The sequence below is a fragment of the Rhamphochromis sp. 'chilingali' genome (assembly GCF_963969265.1).
Source record: "Rhamphochromis sp. 'chilingali' genome assembly, chromosome: 11".
Taxonomy (NCBI): Eukaryota; Metazoa; Chordata; class Actinopteri; order Cichliformes; family Cichlidae; genus Rhamphochromis; species Rhamphochromis sp. 'chilingali'.
The window spans coordinates 3,059,374-3,084,621 of record NC_137938.1 but is presented as its reverse complement, the minus strand read 5'-3'; the positions used below and the strand labels follow the sequence as shown (position 1 = coordinate 3,084,621).

Genomic DNA, 25,248 nt, shown 5'->3' with positions numbered 1-25,248 from the left:
CTTATTGTGGAAAAATATCAGATATCAAAACACACCCAGACACCTGAACACAGAAATGCAGATGGAAAAAAAGGGACTCCTCACCACACATTACGTTATAAAGCTCGATGTTTTCAAAGGCTGGAACTTCAGTCTTGAACTTAAACGTGGGCCCATAGCCAACGAAAATAGTCTGGAAGCAAAAGTTCATCACACGGGTTAGTTTGTTACAACAAATGCAAGAAAATGTTTGATATATCTGAAGTTTTTAACAAGAGTTTAAAAAAAGGCTATTCTACATTTGCATACATTTCATTACATAAATAAAGACAGTTGCCTTATATTGTGGGAAGAATCTCTGGGCTTTTTCCTCAGAAATCTCAAGAATATTTAATTGTTTTTTATAAATTAGTTCCCTGTCTTCTACTTATTATTATTCCTTCTTACATTTCATGTATTTAAGAAGACGATTAAAGTTCCTGTAATGTTTATGAAATGTGCACATACTGTCTTTTTGTTTGTTTGCTTCCAGCTTGGATTCAGACACCTTCTCAGTTGTTGGTAATTAGGTTAATTAGCAGTTAGTTGTAGTTAGGGTTGGATCAGGTGCCCCTCAATCCTCACTTATTTACACTGCATTAGGCCTGTGCTGTTGGGGGGTTCCCATGATGCATTGAGCATTTCTTCTTCACTCACTTTGTGTTTACACACTGCGGCTCTCTTCCACAGGAAGTCTTTCTCCTGTCTTCCTCCCCTCATCCCTGACCAGTACGGCACGTGTCTGCACCCCCCCGGTTCTGCTGGAGGTTTTATCCTGTTAAAGGGGCGTTTTTTCTTCCCACTGTTGCCTAAGCAACAACTTGCTCATAGGGGGTCATTTTCTCTGTATTATTGGAGGGTCTTTACCTTATAACAATATTTATAAATGTTGAAATTGAATGTTTAGACAGTCTGAGCTTTAACCTCCTGAGACCCGAACTCTTCCACGGCATACATTTTTAATTTCTCTTTGATATTTGGGCTGATTGGGACCTGATCAATGTAAAAACAAAGAATTACCAGATTTTTTTTTTTACCTGATTTTTGTTTCTAATAAAAATGAGATCCACATATGAGGATATTCGTTTAAAATTTTGGTATAACAGTGGCAGTATAATGTCCTCGTAAGTGAGTATCAGGCCCTTGTAGAGCAAAATTTAGTATTTTGGTCTAAATAACCCAAAATGTGATGTCCACATATGTGGACGCCAGGTCCTAGGAGGTTAATACCGGTTTCAGTGTGTAACCGTGTGCACAGTGCGTGTACGCTGTTCCTAGCTGATGTTTTAGAAAGCTGAGCTGGTATTGTGAATACAAAGGGAATCTTGTAAACAGATACCTGCATGCTGTTGATCTTATTGTCATATCCATGATCTCCAGCAAAGCCACAGTGCCTCCTGCCTTCAGGGACCTTCCTGTAATGACAGAGGTATCTTCTCTCATTCGTAACCAAGAGGACAGTGACGAACTTTGTTTCTACCATCAGTGTTGCTAAGGTTGGCAACAAAGAAGCCAAACTGTGTGACAGATATATAAAAATGCTTATTGTTTTTCTAATAATGTCACCTTCTGCTGACATTGATAAATGGACTGATTCTTCTATAGCGCTTCTCTACTCTCCCAGAGTACTCAAAGTGCTCTATACAACATGCCACATTCACTTTCTCTACACTTAGTGTTTTCTAACTACATGCAAACTCTGATGGATGCATCAGAAAGCAACTTGAGGTTAGTATCTTGCCCAAGGATACTTGGCATGCAGAGTGGAGAAGCCAGGGCCTTCTGATCAGTAGGTGACCTGCTCTTCCTCCTGAGCTACAGCAACCACAAAATAACTAAGACACATCTCTTTATTTCCCTCAAACCCACTGCTGGAGCAAAATTTAATCATGCAAACATAAACATCGTTTAACAGGAATCGAATGAAGTATAATCATTTGCTAAACTACATGTGGCTGGTGTAACTGTTGTATCGTAAGTGTCAAAATAGGTTGTCATATGATTTACTGGTTAACAAGCTCAGGCCTGAGAAAAGCAGCTAACATAAATATGCCAAAAACTAATAGTGCCCATATAATCCCTCTATCATCCCTCTACTCACAACGAACATTTGTGCATGTGTTTGGCTGTGTTGTTGTTTATAGCTAATTTCTCCCTTTAAAACAAATGTTTGATTTTTCTTTATAACTCAATAACTTTAGTATGATATAAAATTAGAGGTGTGGACGCTTGTACAGACAGACTTGCTGAAACAGGCTGTCTTTCACACCACAGCTCTGAGTTCAGTTATTTCTTGTGGCTTTTTTATGTGCCGAATCCAAAGATGAGGATTAAAAATAGCCGACTGTTTTGCTGGCCGCGACTGTTTCCAGGTTATTCAGTTTCTTACAATTTACACCTACATACACTGTTTAGGTAGTTGATTTTAAATTCTAAGCTTCTTGTCTCACTTTGACCTTTCTTCATTGTGTAGCAACTTAGAAAAAGTCTAAACATAGAAGACAGAGAGTTCCTAATCTTCTATATTATTACTGGGCTTCACAAATAACCTCAGGGTGGTTATCTTCCTTTTTACACCAAGGCAAACCACCCATAGATACCTGGTGCTGTGACCCTCTTTCGCCTCTTTGTCTTTTATCTATTGATCTGGATGACCTTCCTCTTGGTGTCAGAAATAATTTTATTTTGATGTCTACACTTAAGGTTTGGCACAATATTGCTGCCCACGTTGGAAGAAGAGGTTTTTCTAGTGCACTACAGCCTCTGATTAGTAATAAAGCTGAAACACTTCTTCGGGTTTCTGCAAGTAAGACGTTTTGTAAAGTCCCTTAAATTTCCAGCCAGTCAACCTGTTTTGAATCCTGTTGAAAGCTTTCTCCTTAAATTTAATGAGGAAATAATCACAAAAAAGAAATGTACCTCTTTTTGTTATAGGGAAATTATTGTCTCCGAATTTTGTAACCACCGATAAGGCCAGGGTTTGATGGGAAACCGACATTGAAATTGAGCTTAGTACAGAAGCATGGTCTAAAATTTTAGATCTGCCAAGAAAATGTTTTCCTGTAACCAACTGCAGGAACGCCATTCCAGAATCGTACATAGACTGCAGCGTACCCCAGAGCTTTTAAATAAAATTCATCATTTGTATTGGGCTGTGCTGATTTGTTGCTGTTTGTATTGTTTCCAAAAAATCAATAAATCGTTGTTTAAAAAACGAAGACAGAGAGAAGCCTGATTATGAAACACTAAATGATGATATGTAGATCTGCAGGACTCCTCACTCGCCTGTCTATGTGTGTGTCCACTACTGACTTTATCTAATTATTGAAGGCCTCAGTCACACAGGCCTAGAGTCAGTGAACCCTCTGGAACTTCTGGTTGTTATGGAAAATGACATATTTGTTGACCAGTTACTAAGCGGTTGCTGGAAGTTTCTGTCTGTTGTCACATTGCATCAGTTACAAAGAAGCTGCTGCATGAAAAACCTCAAACTGCAACTTTTACTTTCACACCTTTCACAGTTTCACTTCACAAACAGAACAAAATAGAGATTTTAGAAGCATTTCACAGAACTTTTAATGGCACACTGTGAAAGAAAGTAGCAAATATGAGGGATATTAGAATATTCTTTACAAACACGTAACTTTAATTTGCATTACAGATTTCCTGATACTAAGAAGGTAAACTACAAGGTCATGGTAGAGGTCAAAAGATCAAGTACCATAATATCACGACTTTTGAAATTTGGCAGTTATGTTTTCCTACTTCTTCTTTGGCTCTCGGAGGAGGCGGAGGCACTTTTTCTCCTCTCCCTTATCTTCCCTGCTTATGTCCTTGTCTCGTGTTTTTTTTTTGTATTTTCCCTGGAACATTCTCTCACAGTCTGTTCTCTAAAACCTAAAAGAGGAATTATGGATTTGATCAACTGGTCCCTAAATGCAATTGACACCCCTTTCTCAACGAGAAGTTTGGGCTTGGGTGAGCCTGAGTGCTGAAGATATCTACCTATTCGGAACCATGGTAACAGGGTTCTGGCTGATCGGAGCTGGCTTGGCCCTGACTTATCGGAGAATGAAGAAAGCGGAACCGGCTGTTCAAACCCCCACAAGGCTGCCCGCTGGGATTGAAACGATGGGACGAGGCGTGAGTTTCTCAAAATGGGCTGATTGAGTGCAGCACGGATAAGATCTTGGAGAGGCTACGGCTGCTGTGAATACTCAGAATAAGATCTCTGACTGCAGACTGGATACATCTCGGAAGGGCTAGCCCGGAATAACATCTCTGGGCGCAAATCGGATGACATCTTGGGGAGGCACACTGCTGTGAGTTCTCAGAAATTGGCTCCTTGAGCACAAGAAATGACAACATCACAGAACGCAAGTATGGCGAAGCTCGCGGTTCTCCAACGGGAGATTGAGAGACCAGTGTTGGACTGTAGAACTGCTTTGAAATTCATATGAGCTGTTCGCACTAAAGTAAAAATACCATCATTTATGCGGATGCCCCTTTGGCGCCAGCCGCAAGGCCGGAGCTGAACAAAACACCCTGATAACGACTGTGTTGAGTCTGTTCCTTCCTATTCCATGCAAGGCCACCTGGGTTGGCTGGAAGACTGTTTACTTAGCCTGGCAGGGCGAAGGACACCGTCTCAGCTGAACTCTCCCTACCCCGGATCCAACACCACCTCCAACGCTTACCTCCCCTCTGATTTGGACTATCGGGTCAGTTGGAGGCGCAGTCGAAGATTGCAGCGGTCCCAGATCAGGTGTACACACTGGAACTCTTTCCCATGCTGCTGTCTGTGTTTATTGTGCTGTGGTGTGTTGATATCTGTGCATTCCTGTATTATCCTTCTGTGTAACACATTTCGATGTTTTTTTCCTCGCTACCTAGTCTGACCTGTCTCCCCAATGTGATGTTTGTGTATTGTATGTACGGTCGGCAAGGTCTGTCATCTCGGTTGTGGGCAAAAGACCTGCAACTGACAAATAAAGGCTATCTCATCATCTCTCTCATCTACCTAATACAATTTCAATTCGCACGGACCAATTTCATCCAAAGGTGTGAATGTTTGATTATATCTAAAAATGCAGTCCACCCTCTGGTTATAGCTCCAACAACAACATGGTGGTGGTGAGGTAACGTTTTTAAATGCTGCTGCAGGAACCAGGCTATTCAGTCTGTTCAGTGTAAAACCTCTCATGGATGCAGTTCATTTGTTATTGAGCAACTTAGCTTAACATGTAGCAAATGAATCCTGTGTTTCTGGTTCTGTAGTCTTCATACATCTACAACATCATGACAGTGTCCTCAGTCCTGAAGCTGCCCTTCAGTGTGTTGTCCCTATCCACCTACTTTAGTCCTTCAATCAATACGAGCCAAAGTCCTCTAATTGAAAAAAAGAAACCACTTTTTATTAGGTGTCCATTAAAACAAAAACATGGCTGTGCCATGGGCTCCCCCGTGTCACCTATTGTAGCCAACCTTTACATGGAAGAAATGGAAAGAAAGGCTCTTGGCTCTTTTAAAGGGAGAGTACCCAGCCACTGGTACAGATATGTGGACGACACCTGAGTCAAAATCAAAACACAAGAAGTGGAATCACTGTGCACATTAACGCCTTGGATAAAAACATCAAGTTCACCAGGGAAGACACAAAAGACGACTGTTTGCCTTTCCTGGACTGCGCTGTGCACATTGAAGAGAACGGCAACCTCAACATCGAAGTTTACCGGAAGCCCACACACACGGACCAGTACCTCCTCTTTGATTCCCATCACCCTCTGGAACACAAACTTGGAGTAATCAGGACCCTACACCACCGGGCAGAACATGTTCCCTCTAAGCCTGAAGGAAAAAGAAGGAACACACACATGTAAAGGAAGCACTCAAAACATGCGGATATCCTAAATGGGCGTTCTTAAAGTCAGCAAAGAGGCACAGAAAAGAAGATCAGACACCAGCGAGGGAGGATAAGAAAGACAGATGCAACAACATTGTCATCCCCTATGTAGCCTGTGTATCAGAGAAACTCAGGAGAGTTTTCTTTCATAGCTTTCGTTTTGTGTCTCACTACGGGGAACACCTTCTGCGTGACCTCCTCAGAAGCTGAAATACCATTACGCCAGCCCTTACAGGCTGGCTAAGTGACGCCCATGTCAGGAGGGGCTAGTGCCTCCATATATAATAGGCTGACATGGCGTCAGATGTGATTGAAAAACCTCTTCTCGCTTCTCACAGAAGCCTGTAAGACAACTGTGCTACTGGGTGCTAAGCTAAACTGTCCACAAATTCGAGTGAACAACTTGGTCACTGGGCGCTTTGTTCCCAGCATTTCAGTTGTCCACTAGCATACAAGCAGTAGCAATACTGTTCTGTAGCTAGTGTTGGTGTCAAGTAGCAATACTTTCACCCTGGGAAGTAGCAATATTTTCCCAAAGTGAAGTAGCAACACTTTGCTAATAAAGGTACCACTAGCTTCACCGACAGGTAGCAATACCCTTCGGCGCTAGTGGTTTTACACATTAGGTAGCAATACCTGTAGTAAAGTAGCGATCGTGAGGAGGAAGAAGCGGCCGGCCTGACAGCCTCTTCTCTAGGCGGGAGCGAACCCAGTTTCCCCCCTTCATGGGCCGCTCTGCCGCCTCCCAGCTCCGTTCCAGAGCAAGTTCAACGGGACATGTTCCACACAGAGTGCATAACTCGGCCCGGCATTCCTGTCACTGGACCCGCCAGAGGGAAAGAGAGCCAAAGTTCACAGTGTTGTTTCACGAGCACTTCTCTCATGCATTCTGTATTTAAAAAGCCCCGACACATGCATCCAGGCAGTTTGCCGAGGGCGCTGTCGAGTGTTGTAAAAAAATCAAACATGCTGAAAAACAGACCAATGTCTGCCATAACGCAGCACGTGGAGGATCATGTTTCCACAGCTGTGATAATACAGATGAGCCCGTCACCTCCCTCACCTGTGACAGAGGTGACGGGACACCGAAATGGCGTATGTTTTGCCCTGCAACCACAAGGTGGCGCCAAAACGCTATCTTAGGTGGAGTCACCAGTGAGCCCCTTGTCTCTCCATATAAAGAGCTGGGCTACCTGCACTCAGTCAGCATGGGTGCTGAGGACATTGGAAAAGGCTGCAATTCAATGTCGCTCCACCACATTTCAAAGAAATCATTTACTCCCGTGCTCTGGGCGAGTCCGCCAGTTTTCTCCTGGAGGAAATTTCCACCTTGAGAGACAAAGGCGCTATAAGAGTTGGCCCTCCTGAGGAAATGCACAGCGGATTTTATTCAAGGTATTTCCTTGTGCCAAAGAAAGGGGGGAGGGGGGTGAGAGCCATTCTGGATCTCTGTGCCCTGAACCGGCATTTAAGGACATACAAGTTCAGGATGTTGACGCACGCCTCGCTGCTACAGTTTGTACGAGCGGGCGACTGGTTCACATCAATCGACCTGAGGAATGCTTATTTCCACATCCCCATATATCCCCCACAGTATCTAAGATTTGCTTTCCAGGGGATAGCAGCCCCAACCCGCCAGGAAACAGCTTGTCACACAAATGCTCTCATACACCATCTGGAGAGTTTTGGTTTCCAGATAAACGTGGAAAAGAGCACATTGAGGACAACTCAATGCATTACTTTCATAGGGCTCAGCCTAGACTCCCTCCGGATGAGAGCTTTTCTGTCCCCAGAGAGAACAGCGACCACACGGTCATCTCTAGCACTCTAGCGATAACACTGGGACGCCTGCACATGAGAGGCTTTCAGCGCTGGGTGGGCTCGCGGGGACTAGACCCTCACCGAGACAGCCACCGTCGCATGAGAGTCTCTGCAGACTGTTCACTCGCTCTCCACGAGTGGAAGAAACCAGGTTTCTTGTCTCAGGGCGTTGCCATGGGGGCGGTTTCAGCCAGGAAGGTGGTCTCCACAGATGCCTCTCTTTCGGGCTGGGGGGACACCCACGAAGGCAGAACAGTGAATGGGGAATGGGGCCCTCACATGCGCTCCACCCACATAAACTGTCTGGAACTGCTGGCGGTTCACCTGTCGCTAAAACATTTTCTCCCTTGGCTGAGAGGTCATCATGTTTTAGTGAGGTCAGACAATTCCACTGTTGTGGCCTACATCAACAGACAGGGGGTCTGGGGTCCCCCAAGTTATACACACTGGCACACAGACTGATAGTCAGGAGCAGTGTCCACCTGCTGTCGCTGAGAGCAACTCACGTGCAACTCACGTGTCGGGAATCCCAGAGGTGGTGAAGCAGATCTGGCTGCGATTCGGTCAGGCGACCGTGGACGTTTATGCATCCAGGGAGAATGCTCAGTGTCCCCTGTTTTACTCGCTGCACGATCAGAGAGCTCCACTCGGGGTGGATGCTCTAGCTCACGAGTGGCCGAGAACCCTCCTCTATGCTTTTCCCCCAGTGGCCCTCATTTCTCCAACTCTGGCCAGAGTGAGAGAGAGAGGCCACTATATGATCCTGATAGCCCCACACTGGCCAGGGAAGCACTGGCTGGCGGAGGTTTTTCAGCTGCTGTGCCTTGCGGTACCTTGGCCGTTACCACTACGCAGAGACCTTCTGTCTCAGACACAGGGGGAAATATTCCACCCCCACCCAGAGAGGCTAGCTCTATGGGCTTGGCCTGTGAGTGGTTTAACCTGAACACAGTGGGGCTCCCTCATAGTGTTATCGACACTATTCAGTGTTCATACCATTGTCTACTAGGACGCTATATGAGCACAAGTGGCGTGTGTTTGAAAGCTGGTGCTTAGAATCACAGGCCATCCCTTTTCAGTGCTCTGTGGCAATGATTCTGTCATTTCTTCAGGCCCTGATTGATAAGGGTAAAGCCTTCTCCACCATTTCTGTCCTTGAAGACGGCTCTATTAATTGCTTTAGCTTCAGCTAAGCGTGTAGGAGAGATCCACGCTCTCTCAGTGCATCAGCCATGCATTCAGTTCTCCTCGGATAATATGAGGGTCAGTATGCGGCTCAACCCCGCCTTCATCCCAAAGGTTGTCGGCACATGTTCCCCTATAGAACTGCCGGCCTTTTACCCACCGCTTTCTCCTTAGAGGAGCAACAGCGGCTGCATACCTTGTGTCCAGTCCGTGCTCTGCGCATTTATATGGACAGAACCCAGAGTGTCAGACAAAGTGACCAGCTGTTCGTGTCCTGGGCTAAACCACATACGGGAAAGCCTGTGTCTAAATAGCGTCTCTCCAATTGCCCTGGCCTATACTAGCAGGGGCCTTCAGCCTCCTTGCGTGCGCATTCCACTAGAGGTCTGGCAACCTCATGGGCTCTCTTTAGGGGAGTTTAATCTAGCACATTGGAGAGACCAAACAGCCACTTCACAAGCGCATGGCACAACACAGAAGAGCCACCTCCACAGGACAAGACTCAGCAGTCCATCTGCATCTAAAGGACAAAGGTCACTCTTTGAGGATGCCAATGTTCACATTTTGGACAGAGAGGACAGATGGTTTGAAAGAGGAGTGAAAGAAGCCATTTATGTCCAACAGAGGGGCGGGGCTTACGACACCAACTGTCTGCCATCTATAATCCAGTTTTGAGATCCTTCTCAGACGCCTTAACGCCCACTCACATCCTGGGCCATCTGACCTCAGGAAATCACATGATAGGGTGGGGCCAGGTTTCACAATGAGCTCACCCGAAACCCTGGCTGATTTCAATTCAATTCAATTCAATTTTATTTATATAGCGCCAAATCACAACATAAGTCGCCTCAAGGTGCTTCATAGATACAGAGAAAAACCCAACAATCATATGACCCCCTATGAGCAGCACTTTGGCAACAGTGGGAAGGAAAAACTCCCTTTTAACAGGAAGAAACCTCCAGCAGAACCAGGCTCAGGGAGGGGCGGGGCCATCTGCTGCGACCGGTTGGGGTGAGAGAAGGAAGACAGGATAAAGACATGCTGTGGATTGGGACCCACACCCGTTTTCACGCCTTGGCTCAGGTGATTAGAGGATCATCAGGGGTCCTTTTGTCCCTCTGTGGGGGGAAACTCCCACTGGGTTTAAATCTGGGACTCTCCACCATTTGACCTTAGAACTGAAGAAGCTTCTCGGATGAGAGGTGAAACGTCTTCAAGCAACTTAAAGAAGTCCAGACGCTTTTCTTTGCAAGCTCCTTTGACTACGATGACCTGGATGACTGAGAACCTTCACAGACATATGTCCATTAAAACAGTACTCCCAGTCATATACTCAAGGGTGTGTGTGTGTGCGTGTGTGTGTGTGTGTGTGTGTGCGTGTGTGTGTGTGTGTGTGTGCGTGTGTGTGTGTGTGTGTGTGCGTGTGCGTGCGTGTGTGTGTGTGTGTGTGCGTGTGTGTGTGTGTGTGCGTGCGTGTGTGTGCGTGCGTGTGTGTGTGTGTGTGTGCGTGCGTGTGTGCGTGCGTGCGTGTGTGTGTGCGTGCGTGCGTGCGTGCGTGTGTGTGTGTGTGTGTGTGTGTGCGTGCGTGCGTGTGTGTGCGTGTGTGTGTGTGTGTGTGTGCGTGTGTGTGTGTGTGCGTGTGTGTGTGTGCGTGTGCGTGCGTGCGTGCGTGTGTGTGTGTGTGTGTGTGTGTGTGTGTGTGTTGGGGGGGGTTGAAGCCACAGGCACGTCGAAAATGTAAATGACAAGATGACGGGGGAAACAAGACAAACATCTTTTCATTTGGTGTGAACAGTTTTTGGTTTGAGATTCACAGACACTAACGTATATGTGCCTGCACTCGTGTGTGTGTGTGTATGAGAGTGTGTGTTAGCACTGTACCTCTGCTTCCACTGCAGTGCCAACGATTAGCCTGCTCTGCCTATCAGAGCTGCACACAAACCTCAGAGATCTCTTTCATTTAGCAGCCGTGTGTGAGACAAAGTGGCCGTCCTGCAGTGTACCACAGCTTAACGTTAGGTGGCGTTACAGACGAGACCAATGCAAGTACACACACCCACCCACCCACACACACACACACACACACACACACACACACACACACACACACACACCCGCGCACACACACACCCGCGCACACACCCACACACACACACACACACACACACACACACACACACACACACACACACACACACACACACACACACACACACAGAGTTAGCTGCTGTGGTTTGTTTTCACTTTCACTCAGGATGACTTCATCGTTTTCTTTGTCACTGGATCGCTGCAGTAAGACTTTTCACCGCTCTGTATCAAACGCCTGTCACAGTTCATCTTAGAGCCTCATTAAACTTTCAGCAGCTGCTCTTTTGAAAAATGCAAGCGTGTTTTTTTTTCTTTACCGTGTGCGTGTGATTCGGGACGCCACATCGTACAGCTTTTCAGCACCGCATGTGTTAATGATGCGTTGATAGCAGCGCACGTTGGCATAAAATGTGTTTTTAAGTGATCCAAGATGTGCAGTAAAAGCCTCGGCACTGGGTGGGCTGAAAACGCCACATCAACACCAACTGTACGCGACGTTAGAGCAGCTTTTTGGATAGCAGGAGCAGCAAATTCAAACTAAATGAAAACTCCTTTAAAGTAAGCAGGCTGCTTGATTTTACTTGGTCTCTCTCCAGTTACTGGCAGACAGATCCACTACACACCTTAACTACTTGTGCTCTTTCAGACATGTGGTTTTCAAACCTGCACGCAAGCACAAAAGATAAGTCCTTAATCACCACGAATATTCATAACTGCACAAAACAGCATCTGTAGCATCTCACTGGTCAACTATTCTTTTCACTCTGTTGTCATTTAACCATTTAACTGCCCACCTGTGTTACCTGGACCTGCACCACTAAAGCATGCCATGTTTAAATATCCTTTTTTACCATAATATGGACCAAATAAACATTTTAGTTTTATTTTGGATGCTTAGATGATCTCGCTTTGCACACAGAAACAGTTATTTCACAAAAAACTAACAGCCCCTCCCGAGTCGGTTGTGTATCCTTCTTGCTTGATAAAGGCCTGCTGTCACTCCAGCCCATTCGTCTTAGGAGAATCTCTCAAGCTCCTCCAGATTTGATGGTCTTCTGGCATGGTCCTGTTGGTGTTCAGTTCACCCCACTGTGGGATTCTCAGTGGGATTCGAGGGCTTTGTGCAGGTCAGTCATTAACATTCACTTTGGTCTTCTGGAGATCTAGAGTTCTTTAACATGAGGACCCAGATTACTTTCTTTATGATTCCTTTTACCTTGACCAGATTCCCAATCCAGAAAACATTAAAGCATCTCCACAGCATAATACTCCCACCATCATATTTCACTGTGGGGACGGTGCTCTGTAGTTGTACTCCCTACTTTCTCCAAACACAAGCAACATTTCTGTGGCCAAAGAGCTCTAGTATTGTCTCATCTGACCAAAGGACATGCTTCCAATATGCATAATCTTTTTCCAGGTTCTTCAGGGCACACTTCAGCCTGGCTTGATGGTGTCTCTTCTGCAGTTTTGCTTACTCTGCAACCTCACAGTCCATTCCTGCTCAGGATTCCAGTGACGGTCTCCTATGAGACTACAATTCCTGACTTGGCTAAGTCATTGCCGAGTGTCTTGGCAGTTGTTCTGGGGTCATCGGACACCTCGTTGAAATCTTTGCTTCTTACCTCTATCAGGCTCGTTCTGTATTGTGTGGCTTGATGATACTTCTTACTCCAGTTCTTGACACTTGTGATAACTCTGTATCTCCATCTTCTGCTTAGTGATCAACAATTTCTTTTTCCCGACTCTAAATATTTTTCCTTGGTTTGTGTCATGATGCTTTCACAGGTGACGGCTCAAACACTTGCAGATTTTTATATACTGTGTGTAAATTGATAGATGACCCTCAACTTGATTTTACAAGCTGAGTCTTATAAAGCACATCATTGCACAGCTCTGTTTTTCCAAGTGGCTAATAATAACCAGCCTGGCCATCTTTTCCTGAAATAATTCTGTTATTGTGAGTGAATAGAAATAATTCATGCTTTCAAAAGAAAACATATGTCTAATAATGCTTTGTTAAAAATCTGTTGCTCTTTTGTAAAATGGGACTTTTTTGATACACACTTTAAATTTAATAGAGGCACTAATAATTTGTCCTCATGTGGATCCATTTATATACAATCTATGGGTAATAACATTTTGTTTTATCTGCTCTACAACCTATAACCACTGTGAGAAATAAGCATTAAAACCGTGAAGAAGGATTTCTGCCAAACTATCACCTGGATGACATCTGACAAAGAAATAGTTTTGAGGAGGACCTTCTTCATGATTTCCACGCAGGCTGAGGGAGATTCATCCTCACAGTTCTGTAGTGAGTATGTGATTACTGTGTGCCCTGACTCAACTGAGAGAACTGATCAAGTCGGATTTAAACCCTGAGCTGAAGTTCCACGTGTCCTTTGTCAGGTGGGGCGTCATGTGAGACGGTATCTGCCCACGGGAGGACGGACACAGTTCTCATCCCATATCTAGCCTAAAGATGTCCGATCAAACAAGATTTATCAACCATTTTATCTGATGCTCTGTAGGTTTTATTCTAAAATATTAACTGCTCTTTTATTAAACTCCTCGTGATACTTGCTGCTTTGCTTTGACCGTCTCCTGTCCTGTGCAGCTTGTCCCTGTCTTGTGAGTTAGATCTTGTTCCCCAGGTCTGACCTCTCTGCATACCGTCTGTGTCTCCCTCATTGCTGCTGCTGTGTGTTCTGTGGTCCCAGTATTTAGTGAATCCAGCAGTAAAGCTGTTTGTGAGTTTTGGATCCTGCCATGTCTCACACAGCGTTTTATGACATTACGTAGATTTTTGCTGCTCATTATATTCTCATTAAAAAATGTCCATCAGCCTAAAACAAGCTGCGTATGTCAAATTGATCCAGTTGTGTTTTCAGGATAAGAGTCAGGAAAAACAATCTTCCTCTTAGAGTGTTCAAGTTTGCCTCGTGTGTACTGTATGAGTATTTCATGTTTAAGTGTTCCTCTTGTACCTGGCAATGTGCCACTTCCTGTCCACCAGGAGATGGACATCCTCAATGCGTTGATTGTTGGCGTAGTGCAGTCTCTTTGGCAGGTGCTGCTTCAAGTACGCTTTGAAGTGCTGGTCTGCTTTCTTACACTACAAGAAAACAACACGAGCAGAGAGCTGACTGACACGTCTATTTCATGTTTCTTTCTTTGCATCATTTTTTTCTTTTACAACACTGCACATGCTTTTCTGTCTCCACACAGCTTACATGGTCCTATATTATCTTAAAAACAGCACTTACCGTTAGATTGGCCACAACAGCTTTGGGGTCATCTGAAAAACAACAATGAACAGAAGTGAAAAGCATTGCAAAGTAATAATAATCATTTTAAGGGCATACTGTGTCAGACTCCGACCCATCCAAGGTGTGTGTCTGCCTACAAACCCCCCATCTCTTTAAGCTCTGACACGGATACAGACAGCCAGAATCGGGGTAGGATGGGAAAGATTTATGTTATATCTATATACACCTGTAACTGTCATTAACACAATTCAACATTATGACTCCATAATAAAACTCTTATTCTGATGCTTAAACTCCACAGACGAGTAACAACTGTAGCTGACTGGAGTTGGGCCGTTTTAATTTCTATGCAGAGTCCACTGTTCAAACACAGGAAGGTACGGGGACGACATGTGAGAGCAAACACATCATTAGCATTAACATGGAGCCTTTTCATGCACATATACAAGCCTGCTCTCTAACTTGTTGCTCCTGCTGCCCGGTGTCACCGTCACTGCCAGTAAATATTGAAGAGAATTCCTTTTTTGGGAAAATCACATAATAAACCAAATGCAGAGACATTATTTGGATACAAAGGCTTTATTTAAAAATACTGGTGGTGACCAGCGCTACCCCTCAGCCTCCAAGTAGACGCGCCTATGGTATCGTTTTGAAAATCCTACGTGACTTCTTTCTTGAGTTACTTTGTTCACAAAGTTGGTGAGAATACAAAACTATGAACTATGAAAACTCCATAAACTGTAGAAATGACTAAATACAGCGTTATCTAGCCTTTAAATGTGACAGTATGCATTTACTGGGACTCCTAAGTCTTTCATTTGTTTGGTTCTGGATTTTGTGCCTCTGTTCAGGCAGACTGGGAAACCTCAGCTGTACACACGGTAACTCCTGTTTTCACTCGGGCTTCACTCCGGTTCAGTTTTGATTTACTCCAAATATCATCGAAGTCTCTTTCATTCCTTTAACTGGCAGGCGAGTGTCAGATGTTGGACGGGTGAAGCTGTAGATAAGGAATGATAAGTGAAGGAGATAGAGACGTGACTGGGAGAAAAAGCCATCCGTCTACTCTTGGAACTGGCACAGTGGCACCGGAGCTGTAGATGAGGGGAGGAGAAGTGGGTCCTCTCTGGGTGTTGGAGATGAGCCTCTGCCTGTTCCAAACTGACGTCTGGCAGCACTCTCAGGAGGGCGTGCTTCTAAGACACTGAGTCTTTTCATCATGCTTTCCAATGTGGATCTCAAGCCAGCGCATCCTTTGCACTCTTAGGCGAAACTGCTGCGGCCCGATGGCAACGAACTGACTCCTTCTGTCACAAAGTCGTTGGACGTAAAGTTGTTTTTGAGTCCACTCCTTTTCCTGTGCTGATGGCGACGAACAACAAGAAGTAGTGTTATTTATGTCACATGTAAAAACGTGTCTTTTTATTATGATTTTTACAGCAGACTGGACGTTTTGATCTTGGTTTGTGAAAACTTCCATTCTTCCAACGAGGAGTAAAAAGAATGCATAAGATGAGATTGCAAACGCAAACATTTGTTTGCAATGTGCAGGCTCATAGTGTCAACACCAGTCTGCTGTAGAGACGACCGACATCAGTAAGGAGAACTCCTCACAGATCCAATGAGGCCGAGTGAAAAATTAGCCCATTAGATTCAAAGGCCTTTTACAAGCCTGGTAATTAAAGTGTCACTGTGAATGTTTGCTAGCACTATAAGGAAAGATGGTCCTGACAAACTAAAACAAAGCAAGTAAGCAAAGTAAGCAAAAGTAAGCAACAACAAGCAGTAAATGGGAAAAGCAACAAGTGCTCATTTTAACTCAGCAGTCAGAACTATTAAAACACTGCTAGAAAAAAACAAATGCACAAATTAATAAAAATAAAATAAAAAAATAAAAAAAACACCCAGCACGCCCCTGCGGGCGGTCAATCCTTCAAGCTCGGGTCCTCTACCAGAGGCCTGGGAGCTTGAGGGTCCTGCGCAGTATCTTAGCTGTTCCCAGGACTGTGCTCTTCTGGACAGAGATGTTGTTCCCGGGATCTGCTGGAGCCACTCGCCTAGCTTGGGAGTCACCGCACCTAGTGCTCCGATTACCACGGGGACCACCGTTACCTTCACCCTCCACATCCTCTCGAGCTCTTCTCTGAGCCCTTGGTATTTCTCCAGCTTCTCGTGTTCCTTCTTCCTGATATTGCTGTCATTCGGAACCGCTACATCGATCACTACGGCCGTCTTCTTCTGTTTGTCTACCACCACTATGTCCGGTTGGTTAGCCACCACCATTTTGTCCGTCTGTATCTGGAAGTCCCACAGGATCTTAGCTCGGTCATTCTCCACCACCCTTGGGGGCATCTCCCATTTTGATCTCGGGACTTCCAGGTTATACTCGGCACAGATGTTCCTGTACACTATGCCGGCCACTTGGTTATGGCGTTCCATGTATGCCTTGCCTGCTAGCATCTTGCACCCTGCTGTTATGTGCTGGATTGTCTCTGGGGCATCTTTACACAGCCTGCACCTGGGGTCTTGCCTGGTGTGATAGACCCCAGCCTCTATGGATCTTGTGCTCAGAGCTTGTTCTTGTGCTGCCATGATTAGTGCCTCTGTGCTGTCTTTCAGTCCAGCTTTGTCCAGCCACTGGTAGGATTTCTGGATATCAGCCACCTCCTCTATCTGCCGGTGGTACATACCGTGCAGGGGCCTGTCCTTCCATGATGGTTCCTCGTCTCCCTCCTCTTTCTTGGGTTTCTGCTGCCTGAGGTATTCACTGAGCACTCGGTCAGTTGGGGCCATCTTCCCAATGTATTCTTGGATGTTCGTTGTCTCATCCTGGACTGTGGTGCTGACACTCACCAGTCCCCGGCCCCCTTCCTTCCGCTTAGCGTACAGACTCGGGGTGCTGGACTTGGGGTGAAACCCTCCATGCATGGTAAGGAGCTTTCTTGTCTTTATGTCAGTGGCTTCTATCTCCTCCTTTGGCCAGCCTATTACCCCAGCAGGGTACCTGATCACGGGCAGGGCGTACGTGTTGATGGCCCGGATCTTGTTCTTACCGTTCAGCTGACTCCTCAGGACTTGCCTGACCCTCTGCAGGTACTTGGTGGTTGCAGCTTTTCTAGCGGCCTCTTCATGGTTCCCATTCGCCTGCGGGATCCCCAGGTACTTGTAACTGTCCTCTATGTCTGCAATGTTGCCTTTTGGTAGTTCAATCCCCTCAGTTCTGACTACCTTCCCTCTCTTTGTTACCATCCGACTACACTTCTCCAGTCCGAACGACATTCCAATGTCATTGCTGTATAGCCTGGTAGTGTGGATCAGTGAATCGATGTCTCGTTCACTCTTGGCATACAGCTTGATGTCATCCATGTACAGGAGGTGGCTGACAACTGCTCCGTTCCGTAGTCGGTATCCGTAGCCAGTCTTGTTAATGATCTCACTGAGGGGGTTCAGGCCTATGCAGAACAGCAGTGGGGACAGAGGTTGTTTTTTCCTTTTGTGGAACAACGGAGCTTCAGGAGGTGCAGGGGCCTTCTTGAACCCCTAACGGTGCGTTCACACCGAACATGATAGACATCCCTAGCTGGTCGCGTGCACATTGACCAACACGAATTGGTCGCGCTTCAAAATATGCAATTTTCACGCGCGTGAAGCGGAAATGTGGGAGGAAGTAGTGCCAGACGGTATGTTTGCAAGATGGCAGCTGTTGATCGTTTGAAGAGAGAGTCTCCCTTCTCTATTTACTGTGGAGAGCAGCGGCGTAAAGGACGTCCTCGCCATACCTGGGTCCATCAGGTCCTCCAGAGGCGTGAGCAGTTTGGTGAGCTCCAGGAGCTGCGTCTGGATGACGACCGCTTTCAGCGGTACCACTGTCTTTCACTCGCCCAGTTTGAGGAGCTGCTGTCCCGCGTCGGTCCCAGCATCGCCGCCTAAACACCAACTACAGGCGCTCAATCCCACCTGCAGAGCGCCTGTTCATCTGCCTGCGGTGTGTTTAACACGGTAGTCCTTTATTGATATCTGTGCTAATATATGCTCATTTGAAGTCCCAGTGACGTCCCCACAATGGCTCTGAGCCACTCACAAACCTCTAAAGAGCGTTCCTGCCTTTTTAAAGTTTTCTTAATAAATGGAGCTTGCCTCCAAAATAAACTAACCTCTCTTTATTCTCTTAAATAATCGGTCTCCACTATGTTCCTATATAGTAGTTTATTTTTTCATTAGTATGATATGAAATCAATTCTACATGTTTCAAGTTGTGTGCCAGTATTTGCTGTGTAGTAGAACTGAGACATTAGTCATTACAAAACGTTATTTGAAATAATATTAAACTTCTCGGTGGAGAAAGCAGCTGGTGTCGTACAGCTCCGGGTGATTTGCTACGGCGTTGATGAGCCTTTCCTCCATATTGTTAATGGCTTTGGCTGGGCCCGCCACTTTGAACTAGGTCAGAGCATCACGTCACCAGGCTCCTGATTGGTTGTCGCAGTGCGACTTGAAGCTGGAGTTCAGATTCGCGGTAGATGCGATACGCGTGAATGAACAAAATGCACCACACAAACTGCCGCGCGTATTTCTATTCGCACTTCAAACGCGTCAGTCGTGCTACTTGCTCGTTTTCGCGACGCAAATCTGCTTCTGAATTTTCGCGGGACCCCCAGTCGCGCTTCATCGCGCTCCTCCATTGACTTTACATGTAAACCTGACGCTCTGGTCGCGTCTGTCGCGTTCAGTGTGCACCGTAACACTGCCTCTCTAACCTAAAGCTTCAATTCTGGGCCCATTGTTATTTTCTTTCTGCATTCTTCCTTTAGCTCTCAACCTAATTCAATGTATTTACAACTGTCACTTTAGGAGATATATATTGTAAGCTGGCATTCAGCTCTATATGTCTTTAACCGTCACCAGTTGGGCAGGCTGTGCACCCTACTCCATCGTTTAACCTGGATACGTGACCGGAGCTTTAGCACTGACCTCATTCTAAATGTAAACACAGCTGAGACCATGATTACAGCTCTGCTGTATCGTGAAATCATTCATCTTGCTTCTTCTTTTATTCCTCTGTGGCTAAAATCTTTCTCTCGATCCCATTTCCTTCTTTTAAGGAACATTTCTAAACTACGACACATGGTCTCCGCGGCTGAACTGGAGAAAATAATTCTTGCATTTGTGTCATCGTGCTTAGATTACTGTGATGTCCTGTTGACCTGCCCAGATAAATCATTTCTTGCACGTTTCTGAGCAATATTAAAAGCTGCAGCCATTCTAGTAGCAAACCTGCATCACTCCTATTTTATATCCTTTACATCGGCTCCCTGAAGATTCATTATAAAATTCTTGTACTTACATATGACGCACTGAACGGCTCAAGGCTGCCCACTACACAAACTGCTGCTCGCACTGTTTGATCACAGGCTCTCTGCAGTCTGTGGCACTAAGACTGTGGATCCTGTGACAGCTCAGATTAGCTGACTCTGTCCTTCGAAGCAGATCTAAACCTCCCTGTTTCAACAGGCTCTTTGTTGAGACTTGGACTGATTGGAACTTCTTACTTAACCACCTTTTACTTTTTTTCTGTGTCTCGACTGGATGTTACCGTCATTTTCATCTTTATTTTTTCTACTTTGATGTTCAGCACTTTGTGACTCCTAGCCTGTGCAGAATACTTTCTAAATAAACTTTACTGACTTATTCACTAAGAGAGACTGCGTACACTCCCAGTGAGATCACATGAGACACTTATTTCTCAACCACAGTTATTTTTTCATGTTTGCTGAACAAAAGTGAGAATAAGAGTGAAAAGAAACACAACAAAGACGCCAACTTGACTTCTTACATTTCCTGTTGTTGGGCTGTCTGGAGCGTATTCTGCCTACGGACCCAGGGACGAGGATGATGTCATCAACGCTGGTCATATAGTTACTGAGGAACTCGGTGCGATCGCAGTGGGCCTCTTCCATACCTGTGAACATGTGGGAATGTGAGCAGCTGAAGCCAAAAACCAAGTTCATGCTCCAACAGCTCATTCCAGTTTGGGTCCGGTTTCTAATCACTGGACTAAAGATTGTAAGTAAACCTGGTGGAAACTTACCTGCCCTGATTATTATTGTCACCATACATATCTCAGCTGTAGCTACGTGATATAACATTTAATGTGGGAAACTTTAGTGTGTTGGTCAGAGTGAAAGGTTAAGATCAGCTGATGTAATTGCTAGGTCCCATCAGCTGACGGCTTTTAATGTCCTCTACACGTCTAATTAGCTGTGAGCGAAATAATGTTTTGACCCCTGCTGAGTTTGTAAGTTTTGTAAACTAACATAAAAATTAGAGACTGTTCATTTCAAGTGATCAAAATTACAAATGCAGGAGAGGAACATACAATCACTTCTTCCACTTGTATAGGCTGCGCTATTTAAGCTGCTGGTCTGCAGTTGATGAGCAACTTCACCCCACTCCTCCTTTCAATCTGAATACAGCATGTACTGCTCGTTCACTGTGGCTTACACACAGCAAGCAGAAGGCAAAAGTGTCCACTGTTATTTCATTTCCTCACAAGAACTAATGTGAATGATTCCTGAAGAGTTCAGATCTTCGGCTGGTTATCTGTCTCAGGTGATTACATTAACTGTTTTAATGTGTATCACCTGCGTTCACTTGACCTTCCCTGTGCGTATTTAATCTGTGTTCCACCGTTAGCCCTGTGTCTTAGTCACTGGTAGTCACGCAACTGGAATGAAGCAATGTTATTCTGTATAAGCTTCTGCTTCACAGATGCTGCTGTGCGTGCTGAACATGCCTGCAGTCCTCAAGCATGTAATACCTCCGCACACACCTGTGCTGGTGTGTGTGTGTCCGTACCGTGATCCCCGACCAGGACGATGTTGACACAGCGGTGCAGTTTCATCTGCTTGAGTCCATCCATGAGCTGGCCAATAATTTTGTCAACCATCCTCAGAGAGATGTTCAGCTAGAGCACACAGAGCGAGTCATCCTCCAAACAAACATTTTGGATGTTCCTTTACTGCATGCTTTCCACAAACATGCCACAAGACGTTTGTGCAGATACAGAGTACTTACATCAGTGCTCATGGGCCCCGTTTTGTGTGCGTATATGTCCGGCTGCTCAGAGTGCATGGCGTAAACATAAGGCCTGCAACAAAAGGTGAGTCAAAGTCGACTTCTAGTGGAAGTAACATCAAGAAATAAAGTTTCCAGAGGCTGGTTTGGACTCTTGTGATCCAGCTGCCAACATGGTGAATATCTCACATAGAAAAATAGGTTTTACTGCACACCCTTCTCCTGAGCTGTTTAACAGGTAACAATTAGCAAAGAAATAACCCAAAAAACAACTATTTAATATACTGTTATTGGCCGGATACTGACAACAAACAGATATAACCAATGCCACCGACTGCTATGTTATTTAGGTGATGTTAAAACTTGTTGTTTTTTCATTTTTAGCTATCAGGCAAACTCACCTTCAGCCAGCATTACTCACCAGCTCGTTAAGCAGAGCAACAGAAATGAGCACTGAATGGAGAAATGACTCCAACTTTTATTTAAATGAAAAACGATTGTTTCCACACTTAGTTTGAGCTTAAAGTGCTAGAACATTATATTAACGTTGGCTGATAATAACGATGTTTGCGTAGATGTTTCCTTCTTTAAGGTCACAGGCTTTTTGGTCAAAATCTGTAACTGTAGCTCTTATTACTTAATTTAGGTTGTAACAAAGTGAGGCAAACTGGCAAGGAAAAGAAAAGAAAATGGCAAGAAGAGAGTGAAGTCATCCTGTCATCCTTTAAAGGTATCCAGGCAAATTTCAAGTTTGGGGAGGAGCTAAACAAACCATGAAACCCGTGAGCTGAAAGCCCCGGTTTCAGACTGCTTGAAAAGCTTTCCACACTTGGCACTTTATGATGTCAGCAAGAGCAGATATCCCTCAGATATACATCAGAGAACTCTTATGCACAAGTGGCAGCCAATCAGAAGAAAGCTCATTTAAAGGACTCAAAGGAGCTAAAACGGTTTGTTTTGGACATTCGATGAACTGAGGGTCCCGCTGTGGTACGCTGTGGTACGTATCCACTGCATGGAGCTATTCTACTTTACATCAGTGTCACTTTCTCTGTCTCGATTAATTAAAGAGGGAACAAGCAGTTCCAAATGTCAAAGAAAATGAAAAGGAAGGTAAGAAGATGTAACACAATCAAACATACAGCTCACCTTTCTCCTTCAGGGAGGTGAAGCCACTGCAGCATAGTCAGTATCCTCCTCTCCAAAGGGATGGCACTGGAACACACACACACACACACACACACACACACACACACACACACACACACACACACACACACACACACACACACACACACACACACACACACACACACACACAAACTGAAGACTACGATCTACGATGTCTGCACAGTCTCCAGCTGGCTCATCACCTGGAGCAGCTCCCTCACCTGCTCGCTGTTCGCTGGAGTCGAGCTCCAAGCCATTTATGGTACAGGTCTGTCACACATGCTAGAAGATGCTGAACTCCATCACTCTGCTTACAAAGATCTGTACGCTTTGCCTCATTGTCCTGTGAAAATCTCAGTCTCGCTGAGCTGAAACCAGATGGGGCGCTGTGTGAACGTATCAGGCTGTCCTTTTCTTTGTTTCTTAGTCTCAAAGTCTCGCTGTGCTCGTGTACTCGCAGTGGGTTCACAGAGCCTCCACCCAACAACTAATGGTGAGATCTGTCCTTATAGTAAGAGCTCTAACATGAGCTGTGCTTAATTGTTGATTTCCAAACTCAGGTGAACTTTTCCTCTGAAGCGCACTGAATTCTTACCCTCAGGAGAGCCAGCTTCATACCAGCAGGCAGGGTTATGCCATATATGGATCAGTAGAGTATTTGAACACAGCTACACAGCACAATTTATGGTGTCAAGAGCAACATACCGACATGTTAATATGCCACTCCTCACGCATGTACAGTCTTGCTCTGTTTCGCATTATTGACTTTCGCCTTCTCTTCCCTGTAGCTTGTGTTTTGTGCTCGATCTCTATATGCTACTCTTTCCCCTCCAAACCGGTCATGGCAGATGGCTGCCTCTGCCTGAGCCTGCCAGAGGTTTCTTCCTGTCAAAAGGGAGTTTTACCTTCCTGCTGTCACCAAGTGCTGCTCATAAGGGGCTGTCTAATTGTCTGGGTTCTCTCTTTAATACTGTGGGGTCTTTACATTGCAGTATAAAGTGCTTTGAGGTGACTAACATTACAGCCTGTATTTTAGAGAAGGGCAAAGTGTGTCTCAGCATCTAATGCACCGACCAAGCTGCTGGCTGTCATAGAGTCCACAGCTGTCAGCTATCAGGTCTGAGACGAAGCCCGGATGTGTGACACACGGTGGGAGTGGGTGTGAGTGTGGGGGAACAGCAACCTGTGGTCGCACAGTTGTAACACTTTACAGCAGGCATTTCTCTCCCTGTCTGCTGCCTTCCTGTATTTTTGTCGATGCTAACATTTTCAGTTCTGTCCCTCACACCTCCCACTGGGTTTTTGGTGCACTCCCACTCGTTTTCTGTGCCCGTGGTTAGTTTGAGGACCTCCCAAAAAGCTGAACCCAACACAGACTTTGAAACAGGCAGCCAGACAATCCCTGGTCCCTGTTACTATCCCAGGGCCCATAGCGTTGCTGCTAAATCATCACAGAGGTGTGGACTCGAGTCACATGACTTGGACTCGAGTCAGACTCGAGTCATTAATTTTATGACTTTAGACTTGACTTGAAAAAATGTTCTAAGACTTGTGACTTGACTTGGACTTTTACACCAATGACTTGGGACTTGAATTGGACTTGAACCGGTTTACTTGAAAAGACTTGATATTTTACCCCAAATACAAAATTTAACATGCATATTATATGGAGATTGAAAATGTGACGTCATTCACGGGTAGAACCGCAAAGGATTCTGGGAACTCGTGGCAAGCGGTACTAGCGCACGCAGGCTTTCAATTAAAATCAGTCACACAGCGATAAAAAGAAACACAAAAATGTCAAGAAGCTGTTGTATTATTAACTGCAATAGCCGGTCGCATGACAGCCACGGGAAGCCGACGGGTAAAGAGATCGGTTGTTATCGGATTACGTCATTGAAGAGAAATTGTTCAGCCATGTTTCCGAAGTAACAAAGAGGCGACTGGATTGCAGCCATTCAAAGATCAAATATAACGTCCTAGAACACTCCAGCTCACAGGTTAGTCTGCTCCAAGCATTTACACAAAGGTCAGTCTGCTGTTGTAGTTAATGCGTCATTTTCTTAACATAATTGGTGATATAGGTTACAAGCAAGTCTGGCGCTGAACAGAAATTGTCGCTCCTTTGTTTATTGTGCATAAATAGTGAATTGTCCTGACACAATATTGCGTTTCGCTTCTGTTATTATGGTACATTGACAAAAACATATACTTTTATTCACAGGATAAAACAGGTTTTTTGTATCACTAATTGCCCAGTACGATTACAGCATACAGTATTATTGTCACTGCTACATTTCTGTGATGCTACCAGAAATTATTTCCACTACTAATTAATTACCGTTGAGCTCAAAGGTCCTATTAATAAACGGTTAAGGAATGTGTATTTATGACGACGATTTGTGAGACTGGTAAACTTATGATACGTACGATGGTCTTTCGTTCTACACGGTGCATTTCAAGGTCCTGCACCCATCCGTCGGTAAACTGTACCTGGGCTTGTTGCAGTGACCTGAAGTTACTAAACTTCATGAGTGTGTGCACTCACTCCAAGAACCGTATGATTATAAATATGCATATAAATATGCTAAGATGAGATAGCTGACTTCATCTAACTAGCAAATGTTGTCCAGGCTACGTTGGTGATACAGTTTTTTTAATGTGTATGATATTTTTGTCATGCGATTTTAAAGCCGGTCCTACAACCGCATCCAAGAA

At 45.1% G+C, this 25,248-nt stretch overlaps 1 protein-coding gene across 5 annotated transcripts in view; it reads right to left on the bottom strand.

The window, feature by feature from the left end:
* The window catches only part of enpp2 (ectonucleotide pyrophosphatase/phosphodiesterase 2), a 76,240-nt gene that overhangs the window by 11,120 nt on the left and 39,872 nt on the right, over positions 1-25,248 (bottom strand). For all 5 annotated transcript variants that reach the window (XM_080897528.1, XM_080897529.1, XM_080897530.1 and 2 more), the window contains exons 10-17: positions 22,510-22,575; positions 21,361-21,433; positions 21,142-21,250; positions 20,120-20,245; positions 14,284-14,315; positions 14,005-14,132; positions 1,358-1,433; positions 85-172 (exon numbers count right to left, since the gene is read on the bottom strand). In XM_080897528.1, the coding sequence (XP_080753654.1) occupies positions 85-172; positions 1,358-1,433; positions 14,005-14,132; positions 14,284-14,315; positions 20,120-20,245; positions 21,142-21,250; positions 21,361-21,433; positions 22,510-22,575 (698 nt within the window). The remainder of the gene's footprint in view (positions 1-84; positions 173-1,357; positions 1,434-14,004; positions 14,133-14,283; positions 14,316-20,119; positions 20,246-21,141; positions 21,251-21,360; positions 21,434-22,509; positions 22,576-25,248) is intronic.